Below are 25,724 nucleotides of genomic sequence, written 5' to 3' on the forward strand. Positions count from 1 at the left end.
CAGGAACACGACAGGCAACTACCAGCTGATCTGGGGCCTTGGAGGGAGGTGAGGTGTAAAGCCCCAAAGGAAACTTGCATATCCGCCACAGATTCACCTGCACCTCCACACACATCATCTATTGCATCCTCTGCACCCGATGTGGCCTCCTCTATATTGGGAAGACAGGCCGCCTACTTGCGGAGCGTTTCAGAGAACATCTCTGGGACATACGGACCAACCAATCCAACCACCCTGTGGCTCAACACTTCAACTCCCCCTCCCACTCCAGCAAGGATATGCAGGTCTTTGGACTCCTCCATCGCCAGACCACAACAACACGACGGTTGGAGGAAGAGCGCCTCATCTTCCGCCTAGGAACCCTCCAACCACAAGGGATGAACTCGGATTTCACCAGTTTCCTCATTTCCCCTCCCCCCACCTTGTCTCAGTCAAATCCATCGAACTCAGCACCGCCTTCCTAACCTGCAATCTTCTTCCTGACCTCTCCACCCCCACCCCAGTCTGACCTATCACCCTCACCTTGACCTCTTTCCACCTATCGCATTTCCGACGCCCCTCCCCCAAGTCCCTCCTCTCTACCTTTTATCTTAGCCTGCTGGACAAACTTTCCTCATTCCTGAAGAAGGGCTTATGCCCGAAACGTCGATTCTCCTGTTCCCTGGATGCTGGCTGACCTGCTGCGCTTTTCCAGCAACACATTTTCAGCTCTGATTTCCAGCATCTGCAGACATCACTTTCTCCTCAAATGATTTGATGCTTTGGAGTACAAAATCAAAAAAAAAAATGTTGAACAGTTACAGGAGAACTGCCAAAAGACCAACAAATGTAGGCTGCTAGTGAGAACTCAGAGGCACCTGTCCAGAGAAGGAGTCTGCACAGAGAAAAAACATCGACACCGACCTGGAGAGCAAATCTACAGAGGAAGATACAAAGAGAAGATTTAACAGCTTGCTGGTTTTGAAGTTTGAGTCTTTCGGTAAATCTTAATCAAGGGTTTTTATTGGACTGGTATCATACAGGGGAAGGTAGAAGATAGGTTAGAGACAGGAGTTGTAAATAGTTGTTAATTAATTATTCTCCGTTAGACTTTAATAAATAAAGTTGTTAATTTTAACTTTAAATACTGACCTTTGGGAATAGTTTCTTGGTTCTTGAATTTTCACAGATTACCACATGGGTTAAACCTTCTCTATGTTGCTGGTTTAAATTAGGTAGGGGAGGTTGCACCCAGTGTTGTAAAATTTGGGGGCTTTCGTCCAAGATTTGAACTGGTTCAGACAGATTTGAATAGATTTGGCGGTACGAAAAATCCCAGCAGATTTAAACACTTGCAAGTAAGTGTCCTAGATCATTAAATAAAACTTTAAATAGTGACTTTTAGAAACAGTTCCTTACCTCTTGAATTTTCACATTACCACCTGGGGTAAATCTTTTTTGGGTTTAAATTAGTGGGGGGTGCAGTCTGTGTCATAACAGTTCTGACGATGTAGAAATAGAGTAGTGGAGCATGGAAACAATTTGTTTGTTCCGTGCCAATCATATATCCTAAATTAATCTAGGCCCATTTGCCAGCTCTTGGCCCATATCCCTCCAAACCTTCCTGTTCATATACCCATCCAGATGCCTTTTGAATATTATAATTGTACCAGCTTCCACCACTTCCTCTGGGAGCTCATTCAATCCACGCACCACCCGCTGCCTGAAATAGTTGCCCTTTAGATCCCTTTTAATCCTTTCCCCTCTCACCCTAATATAAATCAATTGCTGCTTTTTCTGAACAGGCTCAGTGGTTAGCACTGCTGCCTTATAGCGCTAGGCACCCGGGTTTGATCCCGGTCTCGGGCAACTGTCTGAGTGGAGTTTGCACCTTCTCTGCATGGGATTCCTTTGGTGCTCCGGTTTCTTCCCACAATCCAAAGATGTGCAGGTTTGGAGAGGGCACTTGAGGGGAATTAACTTTCACACTTTTTTTCTACTCCTTAGGTCCCTTTTAAATCTTTCCCATCTCACCCTCAACCTATACCCTCCAGTTTGGGAGTCCCCTACCCTGAGGAAAAGATGAGTAGTCAAATAAAATGCAAAAGGAATAAAATGTGGAGCCGCAGGATAAATATAAAATGTCGCTCCAGCCTTTCTTGTCTCCGAGTGTCATTTGGGCACAAAATCTGTCAGTCACACCAGCAACTTCACAGAGCATCTTGCGCATGCTCCTCGGTGACAACACACACTGCGCATGTTCGCCAGTGTCAGCAAAACCTGCGCGTGCTCCTGGTTGTCCGCGGAATCTGCGCGTGATCTTCTTTTGTTGGCCCAATAGGAAGCCCTGGAGGACCGGAAGGAGCGTGATCCTCCTGCTAATCAGAGACAAGCCGATTGTGTTTCTCTCTCTCGCCTTCAATCTCAATTTATGGAGGGGGCAGATTCTGGAAAAATTGGGCCAGGTCTGTGTCTCAGTTGGCAAACTCATGGAAAATGCAGTACCACGATGTGAAGTGATAGCATTATCTGTGGGGGGTGGGGAGGGAAAGCAGAAAGGAGATGCATTGTTTTAATGTTGACATATTGGGATGTGGAGAAAGTGAGGACTGCAAATGTTGGAGATCAGAGTCAAAAAGTGTGGTGCTCGAAAAGCACAGCAGATGAGGCAGCATCCGAGGAGCAGGAGAGTCAGCGTTACTGACACGAGCCCTTCATCAGGAATGTGTATAAAGGGGCCTCAGCGTCCTTCCATACCAGTTAATGCCAGTTGTGAGATAGGTGCAGCAAGCAATGAGCAAAGCAGGTGTTATCTTAGCAAGAGGAATTGAGTCCAGAAGTGGGGATGTCTTCCTGCAGTTATGGGATCATTGAATATATTCAAGGCTGAGTTCATCTGATTTGGAACAACAAAGAAGTGGATGTTTATGGAGGAAGGCAAGAAAATGGTTTTCAGACCATTGCAGAACAGTTACCGAGTCAAACAGCACAGAAACAATCCCTTCAGTCCAACTACTCCATGCTATGTTCTCAAACTAATCTAATCCCACCTGCCAGTGTTTGGCCTATATCCCTCTGTCACAAAGCTGGTCCTTTTACTAAAAGCTGGTCCTTCTTCTCAAGGATGCTGTGTCCTTGTTTTTTTCCAGAAGGGTGGTTAAAAAAACCTGGGCTCCGAAGCAACTCGTTTAGTACAGAGACGAAAAATGGTATTGGGAGGCATTTTTGGTTATATGTGAACAGATGAGACTTGAGGCCAAAGCTTTTATGTTTTAGAAGTGACCTGTACAATGAAAGGGGAGTGGTCAGTCCTGAAAGCTGAAGTCTCGTTTGGGTGAGTTAAGCAGTGGACTATGTGGAGAAAGGCTGCTAACACTGTCTCCTTCTGTCCTTCTAACTTCAATTGTAAGCCTCTGTTTCAGTTTTACTTTGTTTAAGGGGTTTGTTTTTTTGGTACTGTTGTGTTCAAGCATTGCGAAGAGTGTTAAGAGTTTCTCCACAGCTTGTACTGTACTTAATAAAGTTTGGTTGTTCACAGAAGTTGGCGTATTGCAGTGTAAGAAGCTCAAGCAAAAGAACTTAACAAAGGAACCTAAGGGATAAGTCTTTCATGCAGAAAGTGGCGTGTTTAAGGAAAGAGCTGCCAGAGGAAGTGGTGGGTGCTGGTACAGTGGCATCTGGATGGGTATACGATTAGGAAGGGTTTAGACAATATGGGCAAAAATGCTGGCAAATCGGCCGAGATTAGGTTAGGTTATCTGGAAGGGTGCTACATATCTCTATCACTCTGGCTAGCCACTAACATTTGCCACATCTATATGTACAGTTTCTCTCTGGTGTCAGTGTCAATGCCTTGATATTCTTAACCGGACTGGCAGTGATGACTTTTATAATCTTTTCTTACAGACTATCTGAAGACAGAAGTTTCAAGTTAACAGATAAAGGGCTTATGTCCAAAATATTGATTCTCCTGCTTCTCTGATGCTGCTTGCCATGCTGCGCTTTTCCAGTGACGCAGTTTTTGACTCTGACTCTCCAGTGTCTCCAGTCCTCACTTTCACGTCAATGTCTGACAGTTACTCAATCCATCAGGACCGCAACAATTTTCAACTATGATTCTGTGAGAAGGAGCAAAGCTTTCTTTTTGGTTTCTGTTTGAGTACGGGGGCACTGGTTGAAAGACCCTACTGTTGCAGCGCACTGAGTGTGGAGCCTGAAACAACTCTACTGCCTGGAAAGAAGAATTCATGGCAGGGTTGTACACATGTGTGTGCAGCTGAAGCTTCGGCCATGGAGAAACCCGAGGAAACACGCCCTGTTGAGAAACCATGGAATTGTGGCGACTGCGGGAAGAGCTTCCGTGTCCCATCTGTCCTGGCGGCTCATCAGTGCAATCACACTGGGAAGAGGCCGTTCTCCTGCCCCGAGCGGGAGAAGGGCTTTACTAGCTCCTGTGTCTTGCTGGCCCACCAGCATATACACACTGGTGAGAGGCTCTTCAGTTGCCACGAATGCGGGAAAGCCTTCAGCAATTCCTCCAACCTGCTGAAGCACTGGCGAGTCCACACGGGGGAGAGGCCATTCAGCTGCCCCGAATGCGGGAAGGCCTTCAGCGACGACTCCAAACTGCTGAGGCACCGTCGGGTCCACACGGGGGAGAGGCCCTTCAGCTGCCCAGAGTGCGGGAAGGCCTTCAGCAATTCCTCCAACCTGCTGGCCCAACAGTGGGTCCACACGGGGGAGAGGCCCTTCAGCTGCCCAGAGTGCGGGAAGGCCTTCAGCAATTCCTCCGACCTGCTGAGACACCAGCAAATCCACACGGGGGAGAGACCCTTCAGCTGCCCAGAGTGTGGGAAGGCCTTCACTAAATCCTCCGACCTGCTGGCTCATCAGCGGGTCCACACGGGGGAGAGGCCCTTCAGCTGCCTAGAGTGCGGGAAGGCCTTCAGCAATTCCTCCGACCTGCTGAGTCACCAGCGAATCCACACGGGGGAGAGGCCCTTCAGCTGCCCAGAGTGTGGGAAGGCCTTCAGTAAATCGTCCGACCTGCTGGCCCATCAGCGGGTCCACACGGGGGAGAGGCCCTTCAGCTGCCCAGAGTGTGGGAGGTCCTTCAGTAAGTCCTCCAACCTGCTGGCCCATCAGCAGGTCCATACGGGGGAGAGGCCCTTCAGCTGCACAGAGTGTGGGAAGGCCTTCAGTAAGTCCTCCAACCTGCTGGCCCATCAGCGGGTCCACACGGGGGAGAGGCCCTTCAGCTGCCCAGAGTGCAGGAAGGCCTTCAGCAAGTCCTTCAACCTGCTGAGACACCGGCAAATCCACATGGGGGAGAGGCCTTTCGCCTGCTCTGAGTGTGCTAATGCCTTCAGCAATTCCTCTGACCTGTTGTCCCACCAGCGGGTCCACACCAGGGAAAGGCCATTCAGCTGCCCCGAGTGTGGGAAGGGGTTCACCTGCTCCTCCAAACTGCTGGCCCACCAATGGGTCCACACCGGGGAGAGGCCGTTTGCCTGCCCTGACTGCGGGCGGAAGTTCACATCGTCCTGCAACTTGCGGAGGCACCAGCGGGGGCAACAGTGCATCCAACAATCAGATTCCACCAGTGACACTGCAATGGGTCACCCCCAGGGCTGAACCTCCTGCCCATTCTGACAGTGGGTGCAGTGAGCTTTTTTTGTTTTGTGCTGGACTTACCTCCCCCCCACCCACACAAGCCCACCTACGTGGCTCAGGGGTGGCATGGTGACTCAGTGGTTAGTACCACTGCCTCACGATGCTGACCTGGGTTCAATTCTACCCTCGGGATGACAGTCTGTGTGTAGCTTTCACGATGCCCCCTCCTCCCCCACGTCTGTATGGGTTTCCTCTGAGTGCTCTGGTTCCTTCCCCTAGTCTAAAGGTGTGCAGGTTAGGATGGATTGGCCCATCTAAATTGTCCCATAGTGTTCAGGGATGTGTAGGTGTGGTGCATTAGTTGGGGTAAATGTAGAGGAATAGGGATAGGGGAATGGGTCTGGCTGGGTTACTCTGCGGAGGGCCAGTGTGGACTTGTTGGGCCAAAGGACCTGTTTCCATACTGTAGGGAATCTAATCTTAAAAAAAATTCCTTCAAGCAATATTGATAAAATATGCCGAGTTGGACAAAGTACCCCGTCAAGTTTGAGACAAACCCAGAGTTAAAGAAGTCGGAAGTCACATGACACCATGTTACAGTGCAACAAGTTTATTTGAAATCACAAGCTTTAGGAGCATTGCTCTTTCATGAGTGCTGCTCCTTCATCACTTCATCTGGTGCCGTGTGACTTCTGACTTTGTCCACCCCAATTCAACACCAGCACCTCCGCATCAGAGTTGACAAATGAGATTGGATTTTATTCGGCCTGATTGTGAGATGTTCATTTGGAAACTCAAAACTGTCGTACCGATAAAGAGATGCGAATCATAGAGTCCTACAGCAGGAGACAGGCCCGTCGGCCCAACATGGTCCACACCGACCAAACTGTCCATCAACACTAAGCCCATTTCCCTGCACTTGGTCCATTTCCTTCCATACCTTTCCTATCCACGTATTTCTCCAAATGCCTTTTAAATGTTGTTAATCGACCCACCTCAACCACTTCCGCTGGCATTTCATTCCATATGTGTACCACCGTCTGCGTAAAAAGAAACATTGCCCCTCACATTCCCTTTTATTCTTTTTCCTCTAACCTTAAACTGATGCCCTCTCGCCCTCACTTCCCCAACCCCAGGGTAAACGTCTGAGTGCATTCACCCTCTACGATCTCTTCACTTCTGTAAGGGCCTCTCTCAGTCTCTAATGCTCTAAATAAAAATATCTTAGCTTGTCCAACCTCTCCCTTTTACACAGACCCTTGAATCCTGGTAACATCCTTGTATATGTCTTCAGCACTCTTCCAAGTTTAATAACATATTTGTTATAGACACTGCCCCGTTGACCTATTTTGTTGGAAATATAGGACCTAATCCAACTGGATAATCTGGCTGATGGGGCAGGAAACCACTTCCTTACTTGAGAGACAAGTCTCCTGTAGAGAACTGGCTGGCTGACTGATCTACTGACCCTCACAGTGCCCCACTGCCTTCAGTTATCTGGAGGGAGTCTACAGATGGTGCTTGAAACCTTTATCATCTTTGGGATGGATCCCCATTCATTACGTGCTATGGAGTCATGCTGCCTGGAAACAGACCCTTCAGACCAACCAGTCCATGATCCCCAACTAAACTAGTGCCACCCATCTGCTCCTGGCCTGTATCCAGTTTGTTAATAGTTTTGTTCATTTGTTCACCGTGAGAGTTGGATAAATAAATTGCTGATTGTTGATTTTAAAGCATTGGGGATTTATTCTTCTCACTAGAGCAGGTTACACCACTTTTAATGCTAATTTTACAGATTATTGGGCGACACAGTCCTCTGGGTGTTTCTGTTTGAGAAAGGTGGTGCTGTCAGCCTTCGCTTTATAAGAGTATTGACGTGATGTACTGCTGAATGCAATGCAGTCAACATGAATCCCAGCCTCTCACTGTGGTTGTGGGTGAATCGCCTTAATTTGGCTCTTAACTCAGAAACTGCACACAATTAACTGCTGAAACAATGATTAACACTTTATTGTATGTAGCAACCAAACATAAAACTCAAGTAACCAAGTTCAACCTCACTCACAACTTGGCTATCACCCAATTGATGACAGAATTTAACTGAGTTTCCCCCAACAGTATCTGTCTCTGGAAGTGTCCAGGGATTCAGTGCAGCATTCTTCTTCCAAGTACTGCTGCTGCATCTTTCTGAGGTTGAATTCTGGTGGAGATTCCTCGCTTTCAAATCTGTGGTGTGATGCTTCTTTAGATTCTAACACCACATCTCCACACTTCTGGAGATCTCCGGTCTGTAGCTTACCTTCTTATCCTCGAGGGTTAGTGGTTTGTTTGGTACAGCCTTTCCTGCAAAAAACCCCTTTACGTCAGGGCCTTCCTTCCACAGACAAACTTAATTGTCCTTTTGTCATGAGCTTATTAAACACTTAGCTCATCTGTCCCAGGAAGCAGCATGTTGTTTTGTGTCCTTCTTCCCAGGGATGGTTAACTAGCAGAAATTAGGCCATTCAGCCCATTGAGTCTGCTCCACTATTTAATCATGGCTGATACGTTTCTCAACCCAATTCTCCCCGTAACCCTTGATACTTAAGAATGATTGAGTCTGCTCCACCATTCAATGGGCTGAATGGCCTAATTTCTGCCTCTGAGGTCTTCTGATGTAGCAGTTTCTCAGTGGACCTTTTGTTTCTTTGTCCAGAAAGAATTCCTGCGGACTCAGGGAATTTGGAAAGTTCTGCAGTTTACAGGACCACACCACATTCCCCTCTGCCTCCTCCTGAGATACTGGCAATTCCCAGTATCCTTTGGTATCCCTGAAAACAATCGAGGTGTCTGGAAATCTCTGATGCTTCTCTGGAACAGAAGAATTATGGGGAGAAAATTCAGAAATCTGATGTGCAAAGAGACTACGGAGTTCTACTCCAGGATTCTCTCAAGGTAAACTTGCAGGTTGAGTCAGTAGTTGGGGAGGCAAATCCAATGAAGGCATTTATTTTGATCAGACTTGAATACAAAAGCAGGGATGTATTTCTGAGGCTCTGTAAGGCTCCGGTCAGGCCACAATTGGAGTACTGTATGTAGATTTGGTCCCCATATCTCAGGAAGGATGTACTGGCCCTGGAACATGTTCAGAGGAGGTTCACAAGAATGATCCAGGAATGAAAAATTTTACATATGAAGAACATTAGAGGATTCTAGGTTTATACATCATGTAGTTCAGAAGGATGAGAGGGGATCTAATTGAAACCTACAGAATAATGAACGGCGTGGATGTTGGGAAGATGTTTCCATTCGGAGGAGAGATGAGAACCTGAGGGCTCAGCCTTCACGTCAAGTGAAGACCCTTTAGAACAGAGGGAAGAGAAACTTCTTAAGCCAGAGTGTAGTGAGTCTATGGAATTCACCGCCACAGAAGGCTACAGAGGCCAAGTTACTGAATATATTTAAGACTGAGATAGATAGGTTCTTGAGTATCAAGGGATTCAAGGGTTACAGGGAGAATGGGGTTGAGAAACGTATCAGCCATGATTGAATGGCGAAGCTGACTCAATGGGCTGAATGGCCTAATTTCTACTCCTATGGTCTTATGATATGCTGATGTGTGGAAGGGTGAGGAGGGGGGAAAAAAAGAGATGAAGAGAGAAAGACAGTCAAGGCGAAGCTCGATAGAGACAAAGGAAATATAAGAATTGTATGATAAATGGCAGAACACATAGGAGCACTGGCATACAGAGGGATCTGGGCATATAGATCTGTGGAAGTGGTAATGCAGGTGGGCACGGTGATCAAGAAGGCACACAGCACGCTTCCTTGAGTGTAAGAGTTACGTTACAGCTGTTTATTCTGGCCACATTCGGAATATTGTGTGCAGTTCTGGTCATGGTGCTACTGGAAGGATGTGGGTGCTCTGGTAGAGGGTACAGGCAAGGTTCACCAGGAAAGTGCCGAGTCTGGAGGGCTCTCGTTATGAGCAGAGGAGGCATAAACCTGGATTGTTTTCTTTGGAAAAACAGAGACTGAGAGGAGACCTCGACAAAATGCTGAGATACACAGATTGGCTGGACAGGGGTGGCAGGATAGCACAGTGGTTCGCACTGACGCCTCACAGTGCCAGAGACCTGCGTTCGATTTTAGTCTCAGGCAACTATCTGTGTGGAGTTGGCACATTGTCCCTGCAACCCACCTCCCGTGTCTGTGTGGGCTTCCTCCGGGTGCTCGGGCTTCCTCCTACAATCCAAACTTGTATAGGTTAGGGTGGATTAGCGATGCTAAATTACCCATAGCGTCCAGGGAGAGGCAGGATAAGTTGGATTGTCTGAGTGTAAATTGCCCAATGTTCAGGGATGTGTAAGTTCGGTGCATTAGTCTAAATGTAGATAATGGGGGTAAGAAAACGAGTCTCGATGTGTTAATCTTTCGAGGGCCAGTGTTGACTTGTTGGGCTAAATGGTTTGTTTCCATGCTGGAGGGATTCTATGATAGTCAGAGGCGTTTTTTTCCCTCCAAAGTAGAAAGGTCAACTAAAAGAGGTTCAAGGACTGTTTGGGGGAAAAGTGGTGGGGGTGGGGAATTTACACAGAGGGGTGGTGGGTTTCTGGAACGCACTGCCAGTGGAGGTAATGGAAGCAGGCACCTTAACAACGTTTAAGGTGTATCTTGATAGACGCATGAAGGGGAGGTGAATAGAGGAACATAAGCCACACATGGGCAATAAATAGCAGGTCTAAGTAAGAATTAAGAAATAGCACAGGCTTGAGGGGGTCTGTGTGCCTAAAGCAAGTGAGAAGGGCCTGTGACTGTGCTGTATTGTATTGATACAGCTTTCCCCCACTATTTGAAAGTAGAGTGTTCCTTTCATAAGCCGAAATGGCCTAAAGCGAAGAAGCAATTACCATGAATTAATTTATATTATGCCTTTCTTTGTAAAAGCGACAATCCTCTTCAGATTTCTTTCGGTTTGTGAGAACAGGTATTAATGTAGGTCTTTTGTTAAAGTGAAGTAGTGTAAAGTGAACTTTCGAAAAGTGGGGGATATCTTTATGCTGATGGAGGGGAGATGGGGGAGCAATGAAGAGGGGTGGATGTAGGCTCAGGTGCAGAATAATAAACACTGAGACACCAATTGAGCAGCCCAGACTGGCCCTGTGCTGGAGACTCAATGGGATAGAGACAAATGTATCTATTTCAGGTATACCTGCAGTATGCTCCATCCAGGATAAAAAAAAAATGTCCTTCATCTGCTTCAGCATACAGGGCAGATGAGCAGTTTCTCCCCAATGTGGACCAGGAGGTGATGCGACTGAGTGAAGTCTTTCCTGTTCTGAATGCAGGTGAATGGCCGCTGCCCGGTATATAAATGCTGATGAATATCGGGCAGGCGGGGAAGGGAAACCGTTCCTACACTCCCTGCATTTTCATGATTTCTCCATGGTGCAGGTGTCCTCGTATTTCTCCAGGTTCAACAATCAGTTGAAACTCGCTCACACTTACAGCATAGGTGTGGTGTTACTGGTGAACCCTCTGATAATTGGAGAACTCTGTAAAACATGTTCCAGTCACTACTCTGGTGTGTGGGTATGTAAGACTCTGTGAGTTTCCAGTCACACTGATATTTAAAACCTAACAAAGCAGACAGACCTTCTCCCCTTTGTTTTCAAGGCCATCTATATCCAAGTCCTGGTGAATCAAGCGATTGTCAGACTTCGATGTGATGTTTGGTCTGAGATTTCTGCCTCCAAATTCTTCTCTTGTAATATTCCTGTGGAAAGAGATTGCGAAGGTCATCGCTGTCAGTCCACAATAGAAAATCAGAACACACATTTCTAGTTTCTGTGGATCATTCTTTCCTCTCTTAATACCCAAGATCTTTGTGCTGATCTATACGTAAATGTATACAGCAGGGTAATGTGGTGGATTGCATACTCCAGGAAGAGTTCACTCAAATTGCTGAATGGACATCTATCATGTGGTATTGACGTTCTTACTGAAGATATACAATATGCTGCAGTGCAATATTATGAGCCCAGAAACCACTGCAAATCAGGCTTTTAGAGCCATAAACATTCCATTAAATATGGAACATATACCCCAGACTTATCTGTCTTATATTAACGCATGGTTGTCTTACATTTCCAGAAGACTCAGATTTAAGTTTTAAGTGTGACTTTTTGTAAAAGAAGCCGTCGTTTTGGACTCCTTCCATGCCATACTGACTCTATTACTGGAAATACATCCATACTACACCGGGATTCATGGATCAATGACGTGAGGCTTATCTTTACCCTCTTATAATTTTCTGTTGCATAAATGTTTCGACGAATGCCAACGCTTTTCACCAGTCATACAGTCAGAGACATAAAGCACAGAAACAGATCCTTCAATCTAACTTGTCCATGCCGACCGGATATCCAAAATTAGTCTAGTTCCATTTGCCATCACTTGGTCCATATCCCTCTGAACCCTTCCTTTGCTTATAACCATCCAGATGCCTCCACCACTTCCTCCGCAGCTCATTCCATACACGCTTCACCCTCTGCAAAAAAAAGGTTGACTGCAAGGTTCCTTTTAAATTTTCCCCCTCTCGCCCTAAACCTATGCCCTCTAGTTCCGCACTCCCCCTATCCCAGGGAAAAGACCTTGTCTATTCACCCCATCCACACTCAAGTTTTTATAAACCTCTTTAAAAACACACACTCAGCCTGCGATGCTCGAGGGAAAACAGCCCCATCTTATTCAGCCTCTCCTTGTGGTTCAAACCCTCCTACCCTGGCAACAGCCTTGTGACTCTTCTCTGAATCCTTTCAAGTTTCACAACATCCTGCCTACAGGAGGGAGACCAGGATTGCACACAATATTTCAGAAGAAGCCGACTGAAACTGACTTTTGCAGAGTCTGCTCCCTGCTTGTATTCATACTGCCTCCCGTTGTTGCAAGTGAACAGTGCTTCCCCCTTTCTCTCTCCCTCCCAGGATAAGGAATGGAAAGGGGGAGACATTGCTTCATTCCCAGATTTTGCCCAGAAGAGCCCCCCTATTGGCTGAATGCGCAAGTTGGACGGTGAGCTTCTGAAGCTACTGCTGCTCCTCTCTTTCTGAATGAAGGTTGAGCTTCACTCCAGACTGCAACTCCCTTTCTCTGTCCAAACATCTGTGAGCACAGCACATTTTTGTTGAAATAAGGCATATTTCCTGAATGTTACAATTAAAGGGGTGTCTTCCCCCGGATATTGCAAGGGATGGTAAGTCAGAGAAGGACCACGCCTTGTGTTGTGTGGCTCGTGTGACAGTTGCAACAGGATGTCCCAACTCCTATGCTCAATTCAAAGTTTGAGAGAAGATTTGTAGCTCGGGTGCTCATTGTTGTGGTTCTGTTCGCCGAGCTGGGAATTTTTGTTGCAGACGTTTCATCTCCTGTCTAGGTGATATCCTCAGTGCTTGGGAGCCTCTTGTGAAGCGCTTCTGTGATGTTTCCTCCAGCATTTATAGTGGTTTGTCTCTGCCGCTTCCGGTTGTCAGTTCCAACTGTCTGCTGCAGTGGCCGGTATATTGGGTCCAGGTCAATGTGTTTGTTGATAGAATCTGTGGATGAGTGCCATGCCAGAGAACAGCCAGGGAATTCCTAGAGGCATGGCCTCGAGGCATTTTTCCAGCACCACATTTTTCAACTCTGGATCTGGGACAAGGTGTGTGGTGTGGGGGGAGGGGAGGGGAAATAAGGAAACTGGTGAAATCTACATTGATCCTATGTAGTTGGTGGGTCCCAAGGCAGAAGACAAGATGTTCTTCCTCCAAGCGTCAGGTAGCTAGAGCTTGGAGAGGAAGGCACCAGAGTACTTGCGTGTCCTTGACGGATTGGGAGGGGGAGTTAAAGCGTTCAGCCACAAGGCGGTGGGGTCGTTTCGATTTGGCGTCCCAGAGCTGTTCCCTGAAATGTTCTGCAAGTTGGCGTCCAGTCTCCCCACTGTGGCAGAGACCACATCGAGAGCAAGGGACATATAAATAAATCTTATAAACAAATTGTACAAATTTTAGCCTGCCAGGGTTATTTTCTTTAATTAAGTTAAAGAAAATTTTAATTAAATTGGGTGACTACATGAAACGGTTTGTTGGTCAGACTCAAATCATCATCCTCAAATGAGACAATGCCATTAATATCAGTGAACTGCTTTTTTTGTTAGAACCACAAGTTCTTGATTTATTTTCACAACTTATTGGTATTCACATCTGCACATTCAATGTCAAACTCTGACATCAGAAATGACATGACACCATTAATTTTTTTCTTACAGTAATTCAACAAACCAGTTAATAACACACAGTGAACACCAAGTCTCATTAATATGAAATTAAATTTGACCAAAAAAAAAAGTAAAATCAAGATGAGAGATAACAAATGGGGGAAGAGCAGAAGGTAAGAAATGCAACATCATAGAAGGTGCTCCTCCAGGGAGTGTATTTTACCAACTACAACTGCTCAATATAAACAAACACTCTGACATGATCCTCCGGTTTTAATGTAAACCATAGCCCCATACAGTAGGTACCATTTAAATAAGTTAATAGATACAAGCCTTGAGCAAATCCAGCCTCCAGCCGGACCCCCCGCTTCTTGGAGCTCGGACCTTCCTCCAGCTCCGGGGGGTTGTTGAGCTCCTGGGCTCCGGCCGCCACCGAAGAAGCCGCGGGCGCTGGCTCTCTCTCTTCCACCACCGACATTTTTAATTTGTTTTCTCGTTCACCCGGTAACCGTCACCTCCCCCTTCCCGGGCCCCGGGAATTATACACAAATAAACAATAAACCCCACCGGGGACTGTCTCCTTTTCTTCACAACTTTTGTTTGAAATGTTCTGGCTTTAATTTGAAATGTATTTTAAAGGTATTTTCTGAGGTAAACGGTGCCTGTCTGCCCCCCTCCCTCCGTCAGAAACCGCCCGCTGAGTCGATGACAAAACCGCAGCCTCGCGCCGCCATCTTTGTTTTTCTTCTTCATTCCGTCTCCTCCTTCAGTGACGCGCGTCATTCGCGTCCCCTCCAATCAGAGCGCACCTTACTCCACCTGACCAATGGCGGCTGGCTTTGTGCGTCGTGTTGGTCCCACCCTCTGCAATATCTCTCTCCGATTAGTCGGTACCAACCACAAGCTTTGGGATTGGTGGAGAATTTCACAATCACGTCAGTGTATCCACCCTTTTCATTCCCGTTCATTCATTCAACAGCAGATGACCCAATTTACTGCAACGGGCTGTGGGGCTATCGCGGTAGTGTCACATATTCAGGGGGAAGATGTGATTTTTAACGTTATCAACCAATTCAACTGTGGCACCTCCACATCCATTCATTCAACTGAAGAGGGCTCAATTTAGTATAAAGGGCTCTGAGGGTATAATATTTGTATCCCATGTTGAGAAGAAACCTCTCCCCATTCATTCACGAGAAGAGGGCCTATTTGCTGCAGAGGTTTTTTTTAAGGCGCAGTGGTAGTGTCCCTATCTTCGAGCCCTGAAATCCCACTGCTATGAGGATGCGTAATAACAAATTTTTTAGTCATAAGTCACATGACACCAGGTTATAGTCCAGCAGGTTTGTTTGGAGGGGATCTTACAGAAATATATTACATTATGAAAGAAATAGAAGTAGGATGTTGCATTGGTAGGTGAGACTAGGATAAGAGCGCATGGCCTCAAGATTAGAGGAATCAGGTTTAAAACTGAACTGAGAAGAAACTTCTTCACCCAGAGGGTTGTTAATCTATGGAATTCCTTGCCCAGGGAAGTATTTGACATTACTTCAGCAATCACTAGAAGCAGTAGATACGTTTTTGAAAAATAAAATAATTAAGGGATATGGTGAAAACGCAGGTAAGTGCAGCATAGTCCACGAAAAGATTAGTCATGATCTTATTGAGTGGTGGAGCAGACTCGAAGGGCCGGAAGGCTGACTCTTGCTCCTAGTTCTTATGCTCTTATGTTGAAATCACAAGCTTTTGGAGTGTAGTCACTTCAGCAGATGAAGTCATGAAAAAACAAGTGCAGGAAAGAGAATTTAGATAAATGAAAGACAGAGCATCTCAACGGTCAATTACTTACTCCCATTCCTATTTCTGATGATCTTACTACACAGCAAGTTGTGTTTACCAAACATTAATTTTATTTCCATTGTTTAAAATCAAATATTTAAGATGAACAGTTTGTTTTTCCTCACTTGGACACACAGTGACCCACAACACTGTGAATATCATAAACCCGCTCATGAGATATCATAGGAACAATTCATAAACTAGATTTGTCACTGAGATACTAGAAAGGAGAAAAATTCCCAACATATGCAGGATGCTAACGAAAAGGAGCAAGTGAACAGTCCCAATCAGGAAACTCATATTCTGACATCCACTACAGTAGCTTGCTTTCCTTTTCAGTTTAATGATCCATAATTGAATCTGACTCCAACACACTCTCTGGCAGACAGTTCCAGAGGTCAAAGTATTTTCAATCATTAACGAAGTAAGTTTTGGATCCATCCCAAAGACATTGAACATAGAAAAATACAGCGCAGTATAGGCCCTTTGGCCCTCGATGTTGCGCCGATCCAAGCCCACCTAACCTACACTAGCCCATTATCCTCCATATGCCTATCCAATGCCTGTTTAAATGCCCATAAAGAGGGAGAGTCCACCACTGCTACTGGCAGGGCATTCCATGAACTCACGACTCGCTGAGTAAAGAGTCTACCCCTAACATCTGTCCTATACCTACCACCCCTTAATTTAAAGCCATGCCCCCTCGTAACAGCTGACTCTATACGTGGAAAAAGGTTCTCATGGTCAACCCTATCTAAACCCCTAATTATCTTGTACACCTCTATCAAGTCACTCCTAAACCTTCTTTTCTCCAATGAAAACAGCCCCAAGTGCCTCAGCCTTTCCTCATACGAACTTCCGACCATACCAGGCAACATCCTGGTAAACCTCCTTTGCACCCGTTCCAGTGCCTCCACATCCTTCCTATAGTATGGCGACCAAAACTGCACACAATACTCCAGATGCGGCCGCACCAGAGTCTTATACATCTGCAACATGACCTCAGGACTCCGGAACTCAATTCCTCTACCAATAAAAGCCAGTACGCCATATGCCTTCTTCACAGCACTATTTACCTGGATGGCAACTTTCAGAGATCTGTGTACATGGACACCAAGATCCCTCTGCTCATCCACATTACCAAGTATCCAACCATTAGCCCAGTACCCCATCTTCTTGTTACTCTTACCAAAGTGAATCACTTCACACTTACCTACATTGAACTCCATTTGCCACTTTTCTTCCCAGCTCTGCAGCTTATCGATATCCCGCTGTAACCTGCCACATCCTTCTTCACTGTCAACAACTCCACCGACTTTCGTATCATCCGCAAACTTGCTCACCCAACCTTCTAGCCCCTCCTCCAGGTCATTTATAAAAATGACAAACAGCAATGGTCCCAAAACAGATCCTTGCGGAACACCGCTAGTAACTGCACTCCAAGATGAACCTTTTCCATCAACTACTACCCTCTGTCTTCTTCCAGCCAGCCACTTCCTAATCCAAACCTCCAACTCACCCTCAATGCCATACCTCCGTATTTTTTGCAGTAGCCTAGCATGGGGAACCTTATCAAACCCTTACTAAAATCCATATACACCACATCTACCGCTTTAGCCTCGTCCACCTCCTTATTCACCTTCTCAAAGAATTCAATAAGGTTTGTGAGGCACGACCTACCCTTCACAAAACCATGCTGACTATCCTTGATCACGTTATTCCTATCCAGATGTTCATAAATCCTATCCCTTACAATTCTCTCTAAGACTTTTGCCCACAACAGAAGTGAGACTCGCCGGCCTATAGTTACTAGGGTTATCCCTACTCCCCTTCTTGAACAAGGGAACCACATTTGCTATCCTCCAGTCTTCTGGCACTATTCCTGTAGACACTGAGGACATAAAAATCAAGGCCAACGGCTCTGCAATCTCCTCCCTTGCTTCCCAGAGAATCCTAGGATAAATGCCATCAGGCCCAGGGGACTTATCTATTTTCACCCTTTCCAGGATTTCCAACACCTCTTTCCTACATACCTCAAAGCCATCCATGCTAATAAATTGTGACTCAGTATTCACATCGGCAATAATGTCCTGTTCCTGAGTGAATACTGACGAAAAGTATTCATTCAGTGTCTTCCCCAATCTCTTCAGCCTCCACACGCAACATCCCACTACTATCCTTGACTGGACCTATTCCTACTCTAGTCATTCTTTTATTCCTGACATACCTATAGAAAGCCTTTGGGTTTTCCGTAATCCTACCAACTAAGAACTTTTCATGTCCCCTCCTTGCTGCTTTTAGCTCTCTCTTCAGATCCTTCCTGGCTACCTTATAACTATCAATCGCCCCAATTGAACCTTCACACCTCATCTTTACATAGGCCGCCCTCTTCCCTTTAACAAGGGATTCCAATTCCTTATTAAACCACGGTTCCCTCACACGACCCTTTCCTCTCTGCCTGACAGGTACATACTTATCAAGAACACTCAATAGTTGCTCCTTGAACAAGCTCCACATATCAATTGCGCCCTTCCCTTGAAGCCTACTTTTCCAAGCGACGCATCCTAAGTCGTGCCTCACCATATCATAATTTCTCTGCCCTCAGCTATAACTCTTGCCCTGCAGTGCACACTTATCCCTCTCCATCACTAGAGTAAAAGTCACCGAGTTGTGGTCACTGTCCCCAAAGTGCTCACCTACCTCCAATTCTAACACCTGGCCTGGTTCGTTACCCAGAACCAAATCCAGTATGGCCTCACCTCTTGTTGGCCTGTCTACATATTGTGTCAGGAAACCCTCCTGCACACATTGGACAAACACCGACCCATCTAACGAACTCGAGCTATAGCTTTCCCAGTCAATATCTGGAAAGTTAAAGTCCCCCATAACAACCACCCTATTACTTTCACTCTTCTCCTGAATCAATCCTTTCTTCTACGTCTCTAGGACTATTAGGAGGCCTGTAGAAAACTCCTAACAGGGTGACCTCACCTTTCCTATTCCTAACCTCAGCCCAAACTACCTCAGATGGCGAGTCTTCATCCATCGTCCTTTCCACCGCTGTAATACTATCTTTGACAAGCAATGCCACACCTCCCCCTCTTTTACCCCACCTCTGACCCTACTAAAACATTTAAACCCTGGAACCTGCAACAGCCAATCCTGTCCCTGTTCTACCCATGTCTCCGTAATAGCCACAACATCGAAATCCCAGGTACCAATCCATGCTGCAAGTTCACCTACCTTATTTCATATACTTCTTGCATTGAAGTATACACACTTCAAGCCACTTTCCTGTTTACAGGCACCCTCCTTTGAGATTGATGCCATGTTCCTAACCTCCCTACACTCCAGGTCCTGCACCCTAAAGCTACAGTCTAGGTTCCCATGCCCCTGTAGAATTAGTTTAAACCCCCCTGAAGAGCACTAGCAAACCTTCCCCCAAGGATACTGGTGCCCCTCAGGTTCAGGTGTAGACCATCCTGTTTATAGAGGTCCCACCTTCCCCAGAAAGAACCCCAGTTATCCAGATACCGGAATCCCTCCCTCCTGCACCATCCCTGTAGCCACGCATTTAACTGTTCTCTCTCCTTATTCCTCGACTCTCTATCACGTGGCACGGGTAACAAACCAGAGACAACAACTCTGTTTGTTCTAACTCTGAGCTTCCAACCGAGCTCCCTGAAAGCCTGCCTAACATCCTCAACCCTCTTCCTACCTATGTCGTTTGTGCCAATGTGGACCACGACTTCAGGCTGCTCCCCCTCCCCCTTAAGGATCCGGAAAACACGATCAGAGACGTCACGTACCCTTGCACCTGGGAGGCAACATACCAAACGTGAGTCTCTCTCGCCCCCACAGAACCGCCTATCTGTGCCCCGAACTATTGCTCTGCTCTTCTCCACCCTTCCCTTCTGAGCAACGGGGACAGGCTCCATGCCAGAGGCCTGAACCCCACCCTGGTAAGTCATCCCCCCCACAAGTATCCAAAATGGTATACTTGTTCTTGAGGGTAACGGCCGCAGGGGTCCCTGCACTGGCTGCTTCTTCCCAGTCCCCCTCACTGTCACCCATCTGTTTGCAATCTTTGGAGTTACTACTTCCCTAAAGCTCCGATCTATGACCCCCTCTGCCTCCCGAATGATCCGAAGTTCATCCAACTCCAGCTCCAGTTCCCTAACATGGTCTTGGAGGAGCTGGAGATGGGTGTACTTCCTGCAAGAGTAATCAGCAGGGACGACCATGGCATCCCTCACCTCAAACATGTTGCAAGAGGAACATTGCACTGCCTTCACTGCCATCCCTCTAAAAGTAACCTTTTAAAAACAAACTAGGTCCAAGAATAGAACAAGCAAAATGCAGCACTTACCTACTTACCACAATGGTTCTTATTAATAGGTTAGGCACCTCTGTAGTGCCTCGGGTTCCTCTCCTGCATGCTTTTATAGGGAAAGAAACCTACCCAGGTAAGCTTACGCTACACCAACTTCCAGATCCGCTTCGCGCTTTTTAAAAAAAAACTTTCAAATTTAAACCGTTAAACAAACGTCACCGAGCCTTCAAGCAGCCCCTGCCAAACAGCCCTTACCTGCTCCGCTGACACTTCTATAAGAGGTGTTGGCTGGACCCAGATACTTCAGCGGGCAGTGTTCATTACTCATGTGTATTCTCTCCCCCACCCGCCTTAAACTAATCACCTGGGTTGTGAGTCGATTGTGCTGGCATTCTGGTGGCCCCAGGCAGTGTCTGTATCTGCTCTGCTGTTTCTCTCCATATTGTGATCCAGCGGCCATCTTGTGTGTCAAGTTGGCCAACTGATGGCTCAGTAGCCATCTTGTGTATCTGTGTGCCTAGTAACACCCTGCCCTTCCCCACCTCTCCGCCACGCCCACTCTCTCTTCCCCACTCAATCTCTCTATCAACCCCACTCATTCTCTCTCTCTACCCCCACCCTCTGACCGCCATTTTCTCTCTCTCTCTGTCCCCCATCCTTTTGGTCACTATTCTCCCCAGCCCCCACCACACCCGTCCTTTCTCAAGCCTCGAACCATCTTTGACCGCTGTATCAAGCCCTTCAAAGAACAGAGAGAGAGAGAGAGAGAGAGAGAGAGAGAGAGAGAGATAATGGATAGTAATGACTCTACCTGGGAGTTGGGAGGGGTGATAAATGGCTGATCTTCAAAATTGAGAATACCTAAAATGATTTTTGCAAGGTTTGTAGCTCAGGTTGAGGTTTAGGGTGTAGGTTTGCTCGCTGGGCTGTAGGTTTGATATCCAGACATTTCATCACCTGGCGAGGTAACATCATCAGTGGCGACCTCCAAGTGAAGCGAAGCTGTGTCTCCTGCTTTCTATTTATATCTTTCTCCTGGATGGGGTTCCTGGGGTATGTGGTGATGTCATTTCCTGTTCGTTTTCTGAGGGGTTGATAGATGGCATGTAGATCTGTGTGTTTGTTTATGGTGTTGTGCTTGGAGTGCCAGGCCTCGTAGCCCTACACATGGATGAAGAAAAACATCATTTCGACTGGGACAACACATCTATCCTGGGGCAGGCTAAGCAAAGACTTGCCAGAGAATTCCTAGAGGCCTGGCACTCCAACCTCAACGCCATAAACAAACACATAGACTGAGATACCATCTATCAGCCTCTCAGAAAACGAACAGGAAATGACATCACCACAAACCCCAGGAACCCCATCCAGGAGAAAGAAATAAATAGAAAGCAGGAGACAACAGCTTCGCTTCACTTGGCATCGCCACTGAAGATGTTACCTAGCCAGGTGATGAAACGTCTGGATATCAAACCTACACCCTAAACCTAAAATGATATCTTCAGAAACATCGTTAAAGCCAGAAAGCGTGTTCAAGTTTTTTAAAAGAGCTGCTGAAATCTGTCTGATTCTTTCACTGAAATAAACGCAGTCAGGCCACCGCTCAGGACAGGCTGGAAGGGGTGAATGGGCGAAAATGAGCACTGCAGACGCAGGAGATTAGAGTCAAGATTAGAGTGGTGCTGGAAAAGCACAGCCGGTCAAGCAGCATTCGAGGCTTTTGCCTGAAACATCGATTTTCTGCTCCTTGGATGCTGCCTGACCTGCTGTGATTTCCAACACCACTCTGATCTTGACTGTAAAGGGTGAATGGCCTAGTCCTAGTCTTGTGAAGTTGGTTCCAACTATCTAGAAATAGCGTCACAGAGCACAGAAACATACCCTTGGGTCTATGCCGACCAGATATCCTAAATTAATCTAGTGACCCATTTGCCAGCATTTGGCCCCTTATCCCTCTGAATCTGTCCTATTCATATCCCCATCCAGATGCATTTTAAATATTATCATTGTACTGGCCTCCACCACTTCCTCTGGCTGACCCCCACCAGCGTTCTGTGCAAAAAGGTTGCCCCTCAGAAATCTTACCCCTCTCACCCTAAACCCATGCCCTCCAGTTCTGGACTCGCGCAACGTGGGGAAAAGACATACCAAAGTTGAGCAGCCAGACAGAATGCAAAAACAATACAATGTCGAATCACAGGGAAAAACAAATTGTAGCTCGACCCCTTTTTTGTCGTATTGGCATTTGGACTCTTAAAATCTGACAGGAACACCAGCATCCCTAGTGAGCATACTGCGCATGTTTCCCGGTGTCAGTAACGCAGTGCACATGCCCACCGGTGTCAGCTAAACACTGGGCATGCTCATCGCTTTCCGCAAAAAATGGCGCGCGACCTTCCTTTGATGGTCCAATAGGGAACCGTGGAGGACCAAAACAAAACTGGTCCTCCTACCAGTCAGAGCCACCCCATTGTCTGAATGCGGAAGTTGGACCATGAATTTCTGAAGCTGCTACTCCTGCTCCTCTCTTTCTGAATCAACATTGAGCTTCACCCAGACTGCAAATTCTTTCCTCTGTCTAAGATCTGTGAGTACAGCACTCTCTTTTCTCGCCCCCTTTGCCATTTCTATTTCTTTCTGGAGTTCAATTGTTCACTTACAGCAACTGAAAGGAAAGGGATTGAACCCAGGGAGGGGACGGACTATGGAAAAGTGATCGAGGTCTGTGTCTCAATTGGCAAAATAGACAGACAGGAGGCTGGAAGGGCACAGCAAATCAGGCAGCATCACGAGGTGTAGAAGTCGATATTTCGGGTGTAACCCTTCGTCAGGACTGGGGATGGGTGCCAGGACCGGGGCTAAAGTGGGGATAGGTGAAGAATCAGTCAGATAAATCATTGGGTGGAAGAAATCAGGTTGGTGGCAGGAAGGAGTGGTAGTGAGGGGCAATGGGCTGAGAAGGGAGTCGGGTGATGGAAAGGGAGGTTATTTGAAATTGGAGTACTCGATGTTGGGTCCTGCAGGCTGTAGTCTGCCCGGGCGGAAGATGGGGTGTTGTTCCCTAATTTGCGGTTTGGTTCGTTGTGGCAATAGAGGAAGCCTATGATGTTCTTGTCAGAAAGGGAGTGGGAAGGGGAATTAAAATCGATGGTGACTGGGAGGTCTGGTCAGCCTCTGCGGACCCAGCTGTGATGCTCGCCAATCCGTTCCCCAAGTTTATGCTCAGTCTCCCGGAAGTCGAGAAGACCACAATTTACAAACACGTGGCAAATGCAGTATCTCAATGTGAAGTTATAGTCTTTGCTATGAAACAAAAAAGCAGGAAGGAGATGTATTGTTTAAATGGTGATACTTTGGGATGTGGAGAAAGTGAGAACCGCAGATGTTGGAGATGAGAGTCAAAGTGTGGTGCTGAAAAAGGTGGTAAGTCAGGCAGCATCTGAGGACCAGGAGAGTCGACATTTCGGTCCCGAGCACTTCATCAGGAATGATGTGTGGATGGACAAAGGGTCTGATTCGGTTCTATATAACTCCAATCATCTTCAGTGAGAGCAGAAGTGTGATTGTGAAGGCTGGAGTTTCAGAGCAGCTTTCAAAGATGCTTTGCCCTTAATGTGGATGGACAAAGGGTCTGTTTCTGTGCTGTATGACTCTAATCATCTTCGGTGAGAGCAGAAGTGCTTCTGAGGACTTTTCAAAGATGTTTTGCCCTTAATGGGAGTAGAAGGTACAATGAAATCTTGCATTTGTGAGACAGCAACTGAGTGAGTGAGTAAATCTGAGGTTTTGGTGCAAAGTGGGAATTCATTGCACTGTGAGGATGAAACTCTACTTATTGAGTCATTTCTGCTGGTGAATGAAACCAGGCTCAAGATTAGGAGGAGTAAATTTAGGACAGAGATGAGGAGGAACTGCTTTTCCTGGAGTGTAGTGTATCTATGGAATTCTCTGCCCCAGGAAGCAGTAGAGGCAGCTTCATTAAGTATATTCAAGACACAATTGGATGGGTTTTTGCAATGGTGGGGGAATTAAGGGTAGTTGGGACAATGCAGGGAGGAGGATCTCAGATGGTGAATAGATTAGCCATGATCTTAATTGGATTTTTGAACAAGAGGAAGGCATCAAAATGGTTTCAAGACCAGTTTAGAACAGTTACAGAGCCAGAGAGCACAAACAGACCCTTCAATCCAACTAGACCATGCTGACTGTGTTCACAAACTAAACTAGTCCCACCTGCCCCATTCTCCCCGTAACCTTTGATCCCCTTGATACTCAAGAACCTATCTGTCTCAGTTTTAAATATCCTCAGTGACCTAGCCTGCACAGCCTTCTGTGGAAATAGATTCCACAGATTCACCGCTCTCTGGCTGAAGAAGTTTCTCCGTTCTAAAAGGTCTTCCATTTACTCTAAGGCTGTGCCCTCTGGCCCGAGTCTGTCCTACCAATGGAAACATCTTCGCAATGTCCACTCTGTCTGGGCTTTGAAGATTATGTATGTTTCAATTAGACACACCCCCCCCCCCCCCCTCCCCCCGAGTGCGGGCCTGTTAATCAGCATGAACCAGACCCTTCAGGATGAGGTACAGCAGGGATTAGGGTCAGCAAAGTGAGAATGGAGGGAGTGTGTGTGGGATGGAGATTTTCAGCTTCGAGGGAATGAGAGAGAAAAGTGAGTTCGCTATAAATTAGAATTGATCGGATGGGCCAAAGAGTGGTAAATGGAATTTAATTTGGAGAAATGTGAGTTGTTGCATTTTGGTCAAGCAATCCAGGCAGGACTGACACAGTTAGGGGGAATGTTGCAGAACAAAGAGTCCTTGGAGTGCAGGTTCCATAGTTCTCAGGTAGACAGGATAGCCTTTGTTGGTCAGAGCATGGAGTAGATGAGTTGGGAGGTCATGTTGTGGCTGTCCAGGATGTTGGTTAAGCCACTTTTGGAATCCTGCAGTTAGTTCTGGTCTCCCTGCTGTAGGAAAGATGTTATGAAACTTTGAAAGGGGTCAGAAAAGAATAGGCCAGGGGCATTTTCCATGGAGCATCCGAGGCTGAGGGGTAAACTTATAGACCTTTGTAAGGGCCATGGATAGAGGGGAAACCCTAAGGTCTTTTCCCCAGGGTATGGCAGTCCAAAATTAGAAGGCATATGTTTGAGGTGAGAGTGGAATGATTTAAGAGATTGGAGGGGCAACCACTTCAGAGGGTGGTGCATGTATGGAACGAACTGCCAGAGGAAGTGGTAGAGGCTGGCACAATTACAACATTTAAAAGGCATGTGGATGTCTGTCTGTTCTCAGCTCTGCTGGATGTCTGTTGAAGCTCTGAACCCCCCCTTCTACACCTTCTGGGTTAAACAAACATTCAGTCAATCAAGCCTCAATCCACAATCTCCCAGCCAGTCAACAATCCAGGCACAGTGTAGTCACAGCAGGGAATCAGCTGCCCTGAGTGCGGGAAGGCCTTTACCCAGGCCTCTGCCCTGCAGGGGCACCGGTGGGTCCACACGGGGGAGAGGCCCTTCAGCTGCCCCGAGTGCAGAAAGACATTCCGTGAATCCTCCAACCTGTTGAGGCACCAACGGGTCCACGCAGGGGAAGAGGCCCTTCAGCTGCCCAAAGTGCGGGTAGGCCTTTACCCAGGCTTCCTTCTTGCTGATCCACCAGTGGGTCCACACGGGGGAAGAGGCCGTTCCCCTACACAGTGTGGGGTTGGCCTTTTTCCAGGCCT

General features: G+C 46.8%; 2 protein-coding genes and 1 pseudogene across 5 annotated transcripts in view; 1 reads left to right on the forward strand and 2 right to left on the reverse strand.

Moving 5' to 3' along the window:
- Positions 1–7,556, forward strand: part of LOC148144882 (uncharacterized) — a 127,309-nt pseudogene extending 119,753 nt beyond the window's left edge.
- LOC122545194 (uncharacterized) overlaps positions 1–25,724 on the reverse strand; it is a 785,061-nt gene that overhangs the window by 267,009 nt on the left and 492,328 nt on the right. The window lies entirely within an intron of this gene.
- Positions 7,591–25,724, reverse strand: part of LOC148144888 (uncharacterized) — a 31,771-nt gene continuing 13,637 nt past the window's right edge. For 2 of the 4 annotated variants that reach the window (XR_015751664.1, XM_087975150.1), the window contains exon 3: positions 7,591–11,350. Coding sequence is in view for 2 of the 4 variants with exons in the window: in XM_087975150.1 (XP_087831276.1) it covers positions 11,212–11,350 (139 nt within the window). In the remaining 2 variants the exon portion in view is untranslated. Of the gene's footprint in view, positions 11,351–14,291; positions 15,589–25,724 lie in introns of those variants that run through there. The other 2 variants (XR_015751665.1, XM_087975152.1) reach the window with 1 other exon arrangement.

Source organism: Chiloscyllium plagiosum, unplaced genomic scaffold (genome assembly GCF_037043375.1).
Source record: "Chiloscyllium plagiosum isolate Xiang-an unplaced genomic scaffold, Cpla_swu_hap1 HiC_scaffold_27, whole genome shotgun sequence".
In the NCBI taxonomy this organism is placed as follows: domain Eukaryota; kingdom Metazoa; phylum Chordata; class Chondrichthyes; order Orectolobiformes; family Hemiscylliidae; genus Chiloscyllium; species Chiloscyllium plagiosum.